The following is an 11,805-nucleotide window of genomic DNA, read 5'->3' as shown; positions in this document are numbered from 1 at the left end:
ATTTTGGGCTGGAGGGCTTTGTCAAGACAAGGTCCAGATAATTTGAAGGACCAGAGGTGTCTTACGGAGCCATCTGTGGTGGTAGCTGTGGCTAGTAGTTGGTCTGAAGAAGCATGTAAGAGGGAAAATCTACATTTCAGAACGCAGCCATGCCTCGTTAGTGCTGCCAACAAAGAGGCCGATTTCTTAATAGGCCAAGAGGTCCCATGTTCCTCCCCCCAGTGTCAATATTTGAAATAAAAGGATTTTTTTTTTTTTTTACTTTTTACCTAACTTCCTTTCTTTTAAAAAAAAGAAAATGAAAAAACAAACAATAACCCCACCTAGTAAAGTAACGGCAGGAAGGCACATTTAGCTCCATACAATCAGGATTTGCGGCCAGCACCACGGGGGTCCAGCTGCCACAGGGATGCAGCCCTCCCTCTCTCTCCCTCCCTCTCTCCCTCCCTCTCTCCCTTCCTTGCATTTGTCATGCAAGCGCTTAGCAACTGGCAGCCAGGGAGCTTAAGAGTCCAAGGTCTGAGGAAGCCCTTCCAGAGCTTGGAAGGCACACAGCAGCAGGACGTGTCTGGTCTCATTTTCCCCTTGCAGGGAAGCTCGTCCTTTTAGCGTGTGCTCTGATCTCCAGTACTGCTAGGAAATCTCCTACTGGACAAGTCCTTCAAAGTCTATTTAGGTAAGAAATATTGTGCTCTTCTAGGGGCCCTGCCTGGGTTTCTTTTGCTGGTGAACAGAAATCATCACCACCCAAGCAAGGCTGAGTTTTTCTGGGCTACCCAGATATATCCATTACCCTTGTCTGATTTAGCAGCTTCAGGGCAATGTCCCATCCATGCTCTGCAAGAACCAGAAAGGCGGAGGTGTTGAACCAATCTGAGCACCGGCAGCGTTTGGCATTCTCCCCAGAGCTGTCTGAGCAAACAAGGCAAAGGGGAAAAAGCCCTTCCCTCCCTCTCTCCACCTGCCCAGTGACTCAGAACAACTAGAAATGGCAGCTTAACTCTCACTGCTGCCAGAACGCAGCCCGATACACCCAGCAGCCAGAGTGAGGGCACTGGGAGTGCCAAGAAAGTGAGTACACTCAGCCATTTTTAGGGGTGGGGGAAGGGATGGGGACACTCGTATCTCTATAGCAACCCCTGCCTGGCTGATCCTGCTAAACGATTGGGAACACAGGCTGCTCTAAAATTAGATCTTCTAGGGATCCCTGCCCCAGGGGCAATAACTGTGAGACAAAAGAAATAGTTCTAACTTCATCTCCCTCTACCTTCACCAAACAACTTTTGTTATCTCGGAAACTTCCCGGAGCTCCCAGTGTGATAACTTGGGCAGCCTGACTGAGAGCAAATGATAAATTCTGGTTGAAGTGATAAAGTTCCAGGTACAAAAAAAATCTGCATGTCATGCCCTGCTTGCAAAGAAATACAGAAGTTAACACGGCCGATAATGGCTTTGACACAGCCAGACAGGAGCAAGAGGCAGCTGCTTATTCAGGTAGAATTCATTTGAGAGAGTGGGGTTTGCTGGAACCAAAGATCCAATTTGCTCTGAACATCTCAGCAAATGGCACCCACGTTAGTAAAATTAACCAGAAGCTGTGTAAGGGAACCGTGGTGCAGGGAAAAAGACACACAGCTACTCTCAGGACTGCAAAAAGCTTTCAAGAGAAACATGACAGAATTACTAGCTGGGGAGAGGAGAGGGAGGAGCAGCTGTAGGACCAGTCACAGCTAGAGCCAGCTGCAGCAGGAAGAAATGACTTAAGGGAAAGATGATCACAACTTGTCTGCTTTTTTTCACTTGTATTCAAAACGCTTAAATGGCTGGAGCAGGTAGGAGAGGATTTTATATCACAGAGGAGTTAGAGGAATCAGTACTAACCTCAGGGGAACTGAAATCCTAGAAGGGGCACAAAACAGGCTCTGCACCCCAAGACTGTACAAAGATAATTCCATTTCTGGAGCGCATGCTCTGCTCAGATGATGGAGACTTTAAAGACTACAGGGCATGTGGCACTAGGACCCCCAATTTAACCATTTGAGGAGCGTGTGCCCTAGTAGGGAACTCTATTCCACCTCTGTGTAAAGGCTTCCATTCCCAGATCTCTGCTGAGCCAACAGACTGCTTTTAGTCTATACTGGTATTTGACAAACAAGCAGCCTCTGGTTTTCAGCGTGCACACAGCCAATAGCCTAGAACACAATAGTTGGTTTCCAGTTACAGCAGGGAAGGCTTTAACTTATTCACAAGAACAGGACGGCGAGTCAAATAGCTTAGTAGGTTTTAGAAAGGGATTGGATGTTTGCATGGTGAAACAACATCCACAGCCGTATTAGCTAGGATAAGGGTTACAAGCTCAGCGATCCTCACGCTATGGGACAAAACGATGAGTGGCTGGGATCACAGGCAGACAAAAGCGACAGCCATTCCCTGAAGCTCCTTGCAGCAAGGTCACATGGCCATAAGCAGGCCCTGTCAGAAACCAGATAACCTATTGTGCAGTTCTAGCTGGGCTAATCCTGTGTGTCCCCGGAAAGCTCCAGAGGGGCTTGGCACGGAATGAAGTGGAGAGAAGTACTTGTTATTAAAAAAAAAACCCAAACCCAAAAGAAGAGTTTTATTGGTATGCATCCTATAGAAATGGGTACAAAAAATGGCCTTGGATTAATCTGTCAAAGAAAACATGGAACAGCTGGGCTCTCCCTAGGAAAGCATCAGCCGCGAGCGAGTTCCTTACAAAACAGGGCAGTATGGAAATATACTGGAGGAAGGAGGAGGGGAAGCAGACACATGGGATCAGTGCTCTGTTCTTCAGTACTGAGGCATGATTTCAAACCATTGAGAGGAGGCCTGGTAACAACCACCACAAGGTGTTTCTCCACACCAGAAATGGCACTTGCTTTTCACTGAGCTGGTCTCCTCCGTGTGTAAATAATTGCCCACTAGGATTTTTAAAGGAAGCTGGGGTACCTACTACCAGAGCTTCTGAAAAGGCAAGAGATAATAGTCCTCATTTGTTCCTTCTCATAGATCTGATGAGGTTTCAGTCTCCATGTGGTCAGTTACTTCTCCAACCCCAAGTATACTACTGAATTTGTACTGCTTTAGAAAAAAATAATCTATAGGTATTCAATAATAGTAAAGTCCGGAGAAGTTCCGAGACCCTCTTGCCAACCCAACAGGAGGTGTAGCCACGTACGGGTAGGATCACCTCTTCTTGAAGCCATACTTCTTCCTTTCGTAGAAGAGATCTGTCTTGGAACTGCCCAGGTTGACGATCTTGGGGCAACCATCTCTCTGTAAGAAGGAAGGACAATGGAAGTTAGGAGACCGGCAAACAGAACAACATTATCACCTAGGTAGTTTCAGTAAGTTCTCAGTTCCCACGCTCTTCACTCTGTCCTCAACACACGCTTTAAACACCTCTGCAGAGCAACTGCCCTCCAGTTCTGGTTACTACCAGCAAGAGAATGGAGCAGAGAAGAGGATGGATGCCTTATTAATACTACTCTAGCACATTCTCTTCCTCAGGGTGACAACAGAAAACAGCTCAAGTAACACCTGCAGTTTAATGAAAAGGATGCTCAGTGTCTCAAGACTAGATTTTTTCTAAATTAGGATATGCAGGATTTATACAGCCCAGGGAAATAACCTTTCCCCTTCTTAGAAGGGCAACAAAGCTGGTGAGGGGGCTGGAGAACAGGTCTTACGAGGAGCGGCTGAGAGAGCTGGGGTTGTTTAGCCTGGAGAAGAGGAGGCTGAGGGGAGACCTCATTGCTCTCTATAACTACCTGAAAGGAGATTGTAGAGAGGAGGGTGCTGGCCTCTTCTCCCAAGTGACGGGGGACAGGACAAGAGCCTCAAGCTCCGCCAGGGGAGATTTAGGCTGGACATTAGGAAAAAATTCTTCACAGAAAGCGTCATTGGGCACTGGCAGAGGCTGCCCAGGGAGGTGGTTGAGTCACCTTCCCTGGAGGTGTTTAAGGCACGGGTGGATGAGGTGCTGAGGGGCGTGGTTTAGTGTTTGATAGGAACGGTCGGACTCGATGATCCGGTGGGTCTCTTCCAACCTGGTTATTCTATGATTCTATGAATCTCATTGCTTTAGATGTCACCAAGCCATTTGCATGTTTAGGGACCCCCCATAGCTGTGACAGCAGAACTGAAGCTCAGATTTCCTTCATCCTGGATGGATTACTGGAGGCTGGATGGTCATCTTGAAAGAGAACAGCTATTCAGAGCAGCTACAGAGACAAGTTTTTGTACCTGAACTCTAGTAGACGGTGAGAAAAAAAGCTACAAGAAAAGCAATGGGGATGGGGGGTACCTGCCTCACAGGTACCGTTGCAAAGATCAATTAGACATGCACCTCTTGGGGTACCAGTGAACATTTGTCCGTGGACCACCTCAGCCTGGCATCTGCATAACTCCTGAGGGCAAAATGTTGTGGCTGGCAACAGCAGCTGTGAGGAGCCCAGCAGGCAGAAGTACACATGCCCTCGGCTGTTGTGTAAGCTCAAGTGGATTAGATTTATAAAGATGTCTCTGGGCAGTTATCAGCTGCTGTAGAAACTGCACCCAAGCTGCCCCACTGACACCTGCTCCTGCGCAGGAGATGGAGCCCGGTGGGCAGGGTCTGCACGGTAGAAATAACAGGAGAGAGGGTGGAAAAGAAATCATTCCTCCCGCATACACTTGCCACAACCCATCTCTAGCTACTGCCTCCTTACTTGATTTTGAACCTTAGTAGTAGGACTCTTCCAAGTGTTGCCTCCCACGATCCAGGGAGTCTGTAACAATCTTGACAGCATTATTGCAGAGCTCTGTTCATTCTTCCACCTCCTCCTAAGGAGGCAGCACATAAGCATGCTCCTGGCCCCAAGAAGAGGTTACTTTTTGCAACTCAGCTGTCCTGGGTGACAAGGCGGGACTTCGGCCCTTATTCATAGATTGAAGCACGGCACAACAATACTTCATTCCTCCACCAGAACAAATGAACCAAGAGTAACCAGGCCCTTTGCCCCATGCCCAACAGCATTCCACTTCCTCCCTCCATTTAAGTATTTGCTTTCCTGCTTCACTATCTTTTCCAGTCTTTCTCTGAGGATGACGAAAAATGCTTTGACTGAAACCTTGGCATGTTAGAGCTTCAGCTGCAGAGCTCTGTCCAGCTGCTTTTCTCATTCACATCAGCACCAGCTACCATAATTGCTACAGGCAGCACACAATTTTTCCCATTCCAAGCACCCTTCACCTGTGCCACCACTTTTCAATCCTGCAAGTCAATGATGTCAAATCTGCTGTTTCAGACCTGCAACTTCACATCTGCAATAATTCCTAACATTCGAATTTGCTGAAGGAGAGCAACTGTCTTCACCCACAGCAGGCTTCACCTTGTTGTCAAAATACCTCAGTTCTGACTTGTTATTATTCTGCTTCTCCAACTCTACCTTTTCTACAACCCTCCCTTGCAGAGCATCGGGCTATTTCCCACCTGAACCAGACACAATAATCTGAACGTGAGCTTAGGTTTTGGAAAACACTTGTTGGGAATCAATATGGAATCACAGAATGGTTTGTGTTGGCAGGGACCTTAAAGATCATCCAGTTCCAACCCCCCTGCCATGGGCAGGGGCACCTCCCACCAGACCAGGCTGCTCAAAGCCCCATCCAACCTGGCCTGAACATTTCCAGGGATGGGGCAGCCACGGCTTCCCAGGGCTACCTGTGACAGGGCCTCACCACCCTCACCGTGAAGAATTTCTCCCTAATGTCTAATCTATCTCCCTACTTTAAATTTAAAGCCCTTCGCCCATATGAATTCGTAATTTACCAATGAATCTACTATTATGAATTGGTAAAAATAAAAGCCAGCCTATTTTGCTCATGACTTATCAAGCCAAGTGCTTTGGCTCCAAAGGCAACTGAACAAAACTACTGTTTCTCACAGCATTTCTAAAGTAGGAGGCAGCACCATCATCACAGCATTTATACCCATATTTAGACACTAAGAAAGTTTATGGTCCTGTCAGATCTAATGATTAAATTCAAATGAGGACCTGCCCCTGTCCTCAGTTTAGCTGCAGGCCTCTAGAGAAAACAGACACTGCAGAGAATTAAAGCAGCAACTCACTCAGCTGAGTATGTTCCTCTAAATGAATCTGAACCTTTCTCTCAGCACGGTCTCCACTGTCATTAGGGTGCACTGGAGATGGCATTTGCAAAGCACCAAAGCCCAAACAACCTTTAACAAATACTCTTACAGCCATCAGGTCCAGATGCTTGGGATATTGCAACTGTAAGCACCACGTTTTTGCTTCTCCCTAAGGTTTTTCTACCGCTTCACTTGCAGTTCTTCACGTCCTGCATTCAACGTGTGGGATATTAACAATTAACTTACAGGGGCTGAACGGCTGCCTCGTTTCTCACGTGCAGCAGCTATGTGTCAGCACAAGATTATAAAAGGATTACAGCACTGACTAGAGAAATAAGCAATTATTACACCAAAAAGTATTAGCAGAAAAAGAGATGTCTACAATACAGGTCATTCCAGAAAAGAATAAAAAGAAATAAGTCGTATCCCACTGAAATTGTACAAGAAACTTTAAACTTGTAAAATACCATTAGTACAGACACTGGACACTAAGATCTAATTTTATATCATAATCCAAAGGAAAACACAGGTGGTGATTCCACAGGCTCTGCAGCACCACATGTACCCTTGGTCAGTGGTTGATGATGGACTTCTAGTGAGGAGGTTCTCCTACTGAGGTGCTGAGGGGCATGGTTTAATGATTGATAGGAATTGTTGGACTCAATGATCCGGTGGGTCTTTTCCAACCTGGTGATTCTATGATTCTACTACTGCCTCTGCAGCAGCTGGAATATCTCTGACCCTGATAAAACCCAGGCTGAATGATTTCATAAGAGAACAACTTAAAGCAGTAACTCACAGTGTGTCGAGGAAGCGAACCCCGAGCGTGCAGTGCAAAGCACCCTGGGATGAAAACAGTTACGGTACCTCAAAATGCTATGATACCTCAAAATGCCTTGCAAACACAGGGAACTAAGAGGGCAAGAAAGGCGGGAGGTAATGAAAACCAGTGCCCACACTGGTAGTGGAGCCCAAGTGTCCCCTGTCCCAGCACTAATCTCTGTAGCTCCAAGCCCCTTAAAGATAAGCATGGCTGTTAAATAAGCACATAACTAATTTAACAGGAGACTGGATAACAACATACATCTTTTTCCTGGATGGTGCACTCCTTGCAGTAGTAGGCATCGGACACTCCTGGGCCGCCACAGATCACACAGCGCCCTTGGTACGAGCCGTAGTTACATTCATCACATATGCGCACCAGAGTGCAGGGCCGCACGTAGGAGTCACAGATCACGCATTTGCCGTCACCTGCAAGCACAGCAGAGCCTTTGGTTACAGAAAGTTCTCTTCTTCCCATCGAACAGGAAAAGCTTCCCAGACAAAGAACTTGCCTATACACTCAAGGACAATACACTTGAACTGCCAAAATTCAGCCTGAAAGCATGGGGTGCAACTTTGTATTTGCACACAGATTGGAAAAGAACGAGGGCAACTAGCCTGCAATATTTGACAATTTCTATTTATTCATGTGTTCGCAATCAGAGAAGAAACCCAAAGTCACTTCTGTGATTAGCCAACAGCTGCTTACATCACACTAATACCTTTTTTACTCTAGACCTACTGAATTTTTCACTTGTGAAAAAAATGCTGGACTGACAGGACTAGTGTCCTCATCTACACAGAAGCAGCAATATAAGCTTCTCCCACAGTGCCACGTCCACAGAAGTCTGGAGTTACTATCCTCAAAGAGATGAGATTAGCGATCATACTCGTGGCCCCTTTAATCCTTCATCTGTGAGAAGGCCAAGGAAAGGATAAACTGGCATAAACAGCCATTTCACAAAAGTTGCTCTTGCTTTCTCACAAGGAACTGAGGGAAATTCTAGTACTCATATCATACAGGCAAGCAGCCATCAGATGCTGTTGACAGTCTCCATTGTGCTGGACTTTATCCAGAACACTGACCTAGGGATAAAAAGCTTCATATCCTATTACCAGTTCCCAAGGCATCTAATCCTGACTCCCCCAAACAGCTCATCTAACCTGCTCTTAAATCTCCAGCACGAAAACCCTCAACTACTACCAATGGGAATCTGTTTCACTGCTGAGTGCTCTTGAAAACAATCTTGTTGCCACAGACTGGGCTTCTCACTACTCTGCTTATTTTCATGCTATATTTAAGTCATGAATTAATTAGTCATCTTATTTGTTCTGTTCCCCTACAAGGATCTAATGACAGATCATACTCTTTTTTTCTTCCCTCCTACAGCTGAGCACTGGCACTTGACTCTGTGCTGTCTTTTCTGCTCTAACTTTGATCCTCCCCACGGTTCCCCATCATTTCTTATTCTCCTGGATGCTGAAGGGAACCTTTCTCAAGGTATGAAGAAGTCAGATTCCAAAAATGCACTTTTTTTTCCTGCTTTGAAATGATCGGGCTGATCATTTTGTATTACTGATCACAAGGAACCGATCAATGAATCACTTCAGCCTCAGCTACTGAAAATGCTGGCAGTACTTACTCTGGAACAGCACATATTTGTGCAACAATCTGAGTACATAACTTCGTAAGGACTTATTGATTTACACTTGCAATACACAAGTAACTTTTCCTATCTCAAAGAGTGACATCAATTTCATGGTTAAAGCAAAACCAGAATGCAACCCCCAAATTCAAACTGCATGCTTCAACCACAAGACCATTTTCTCAAGCAGCTATATGTAGAAGCTATACTTACATTTTTCACAAAGTCTTCCAATTGCTATAAGACAAAAAGAAGAAACAGAGTTATTTGAGGCAGTAGCAGGAGTAACTACAAGCTTGAATATCAAATAATTACCTTTTGCTGTGAGCAGTCTTAAAAAAGAAATTACACCACATGAACAGTTTGAGCATAAATACACACACATTTACGATCATAAAATCACAGAATGGTTTGGTTCAGAAGAGACCTTAGAGATCATCCAGTTCCAACTCCCCTGCCGTGAGGGGATTGGTGAACAATATATACCCTCCTGGAGACATATGCTGAGATCAAAGTTTAGATGCACTGTTAATGCACGATGACACCCACTAACAGTAAGAAAACATACATTTGTTATTCCATTTCAAGCACACCCAATGCACCCGACCAAAGGAAATCCTATACAAGTCTGGCATGGCTTTTACACTGGGTCTAACGAGACAACATCAAAAAATAACCAAGTGTTTGTGATTTGAGGCAGCCAAATACCATCTGCACTTCAGAACTTGAAGGTATGTCAACCAGAGGGACCTGAACAAGCTGGAGAAGTGGGCCTGTGTGGATCTCATGAGGTTCAACAAAGCCAAGTCCTACATCTGGGTCGGGGCAATCCGCGGTTTCAGTACAGCACGGGGGATGATGTGATCAAGAGCAGCCCCACAGAGAAGGACTTGGGGGTACTGGTTGGTGAGAAGCTCAACATGAGCTGGCAATGTGTGCTCGCACCCCAAAAGGCCAACTGTATCCTGGGCTGCATCAAAAGAAGCATGGCCAGCAGGTTGATGGAGGGGATTCTGCCCCTCTGTTCTTCTCGTGAGGCCTCATCTGGAGTATTGTGTCCAGTTCTGAATATCCTCAACGTAAGAAGGACACGGAGCTGTTAGAACGGGTCCAGAGAAGGGCTACAGAGATGATCAGAGGGCTGGAGCACCTCCCATACAAGTATAGGCTGAAAGAGTTGGTGTTGTTCAGCCCGGAAAAGAGAAGGCTCTGAGGGGACCTTATAGCGACCCTCCAGTACCTGAAGGGGCTGGAGGCAAAGCTGGGGAGCAACTTTGTAAAAAGTGATGGGAAAAGAGGAAATGGCCTCAAGTTGCACCAGGGGAGTTTTGGATTGGATATGTGGAAAAATTTCTTCACTGAAAGGGTTCTCAGGGACTGGCTGCCCAGGAAGGTGGTTGAGTCCCCATCCACGGAGGTGTTTAAAAGATGGGTAGATGAGGTGCTCAGGGATGTGGTTTAGTAGTGGGCAGGTACGGTTGGTCTCAATGAACTCCAAGGTCTTTTCCAACCAAGTAATTTTATAAGAGTGTCCCAGAGCACCCACATCTCAGGGCAGACCCCCAGGGCAGTGCCAGGGCTTTTCCTCATGGAGCCTCCTCTCCCTCTGCAGGGCAAGAACCCACAAAATGTGGCCAAACACCAACAAAAGTGAAATTAAAACAGGGAGGGTGGGAGAAGGGCACGTAATCTTGTGTAAAATTTCTTCTCTCTTTATGATCTGACCTCTCATTCCTGTCTCCCTATGACCTCCACTTTTATCGAGTTTTGTGTCCAGAATTACTTAATTTGCTTATTGACTGTTGTGTGGAACATTGAAGCTTTGTGATTAGTTGATCATGCTGTGTGTCCCATGCTGGCAAGCACTTCTGTGCCACACAGGGCTGAGATTTCCATTTTCCTCACTTAAAAAGATGACACATCTAGCCAGAACCACTCAATGCTCCTGTTCAACATATTCATAGGTTTTACTTCAAATAATCAGTGTTTCATATGTATCTATGTCGCACCACATTTCAAAAGATACCTGCCAGTTTCAAGAGCTCTTCAGCCTCACCTCTTCCTCCTCAACAGCCAATTACTAAATTAGGACACAAATCTACCAACGGTTTCATAGAATCATAGAATAACCAGGTTGGAAGAGACCCACCGGATCATCGAGTCCAACCATTCCTATCAGACACTAAACCATGGCCCTCAGCACCTCATCCACCCGTGCCTTAAACACCTCCAGGGAAGGTGACTCAACCACCTCCCTGGGCAGCCTCTGCCAGTGCCCAATGACCCTTTCTGTGAAAAATTTTTTCCTAATGTCCAGCCTAAACCTCCCCTGGCGGAGCTTGAGGCCATTCCCTCTTGTCCTGTCGCCCGTCACTTGGGAGAAGAGGTTTGAGCAGCCCTATGGCAACACTGTAGCCAGCCTAAAACTAACGGAAAAAAATCTTCCAAAAGAGACAGTGCTTGAAGCATTGGTACTTGTGTGAAACTACTCATGGCTGGTGCTCCTTGCTCAAAACTCCCTCCCTCCCTCTCCTCTCCATCTCTCTCTCTCCCCTCCGCTCTTCAAGCGACAAAGCTGGTGAAGGGGCTGGAGAACAAGTCTTATGAGGAGTGGCTGAGAGAGCTGGGGTTGTTTAGCCTGGAGGAGGCTGAGGGGAGACCTCATTGCTCTCTACAACTACCTGAAAGGAGGCTGTGGAGAGGAGGGTGCTGGCCTCTTCTCCCAAGTGACAGGGGACAGGACAAGAGGGAATGGCCTCAAGCTCCACCAAGGGAGGTTCAGGCTGGACATTAGGAAAAAATTTTTTACGGAAAGGGTCATTGGGCACTAGCAGAGGCTGCCCAGGGAGGTGGTTGAGCCACCTTCCCTGGAGGTGTTTAAGGGACGGGTGGTTGAGGCGCTGAGGGCCATGGTTTAGTGATTGATGGGGATGGTTGGACTCGATGACCCCGTGGGTGTTTTCTGATCCCGTGACTCTATGATTCCATGATTCCCCTACCCCCTCTCCTCTCCTCTCCCCTCAGCACTCACCCACTCCCGCCTGCTTGCGGCAGAAGATGAGGTCCGGGTGGTGCTTGGCCATGGCGACGGGGCTCTCGCGCGCGCGCTCGCCGCCAGGTCCTGGCGGCGGCGAGGGGCGGCGCCTCCAAAAGCACCGACCCCAGACGGCGACGCCAAAGCGC

At 46.9% G+C, this 11,805-nt stretch overlaps 1 protein-coding gene across 1 annotated transcript; it reads right to left on the bottom strand.

Moving 5' to 3' along the window:
• Window positions 1-2,578: 2,578 nt before the first annotated feature.
• On the bottom strand, window positions 2,579-11,742 carry PHF5A (PHD finger protein 5A). Its single transcript, XM_069855147.1, has 4 exons — window positions 11,654-11,742; window positions 8,836-8,859; window positions 7,239-7,405; window positions 2,579-3,297 (listed from the first exon to the last, which is right to left on the bottom strand). Exons 1-4 carry the CDS (start codon window positions 11,703-11,705, stop codon window positions 3,208-3,210), a joined length of 333 nt encoding a protein of 110 aa, XP_069711248.1. The 5' UTR covers window positions 11,706-11,742; the 3' UTR covers window positions 2,579-3,207.
• Between the last annotated feature and the right edge of the window lie 63 nt (window positions 11,743-11,805).

The sequence above is a fragment of the Phaenicophaeus curvirostris genome, chromosome 1, assembly GCF_032191515.1.
Source record: "Phaenicophaeus curvirostris isolate KB17595 chromosome 1, BPBGC_Pcur_1.0, whole genome shotgun sequence".
Classification (NCBI taxonomy): Eukaryota; Metazoa; Chordata; class Aves; order Cuculiformes; family Cuculidae; genus Phaenicophaeus; species Phaenicophaeus curvirostris.
The sequence above is the reverse complement of the archived record's forward strand: the minus strand, read 5'-3'. Positions and strand labels throughout refer to the sequence as shown.

Bases quoted from the DNA above. Each gene is read 5' to 3' on its own strand.
- PHF5A (XM_069855147.1), bottom strand. From the start codon at position 11,705: ATGGCCAAGCACCACCCGGACCTCATCTTCTGCCGCAAGCAGGCGGGA. The intron at 8,860-11,653 runs GTGAGTGCTGAG...TTTGTCTTATAG, and splicing joins CCGCAAGCAGGCGGGAGTGG to CAATTGGAAGACTTTGTGAA. The intron at 3,298-7,238 runs GTATGTTGTTAT...TCCTTCTTACAG, and splicing joins GCACCATCCAGGAAAAAGAT to AGAGATGGTTGCCCCAAGAT.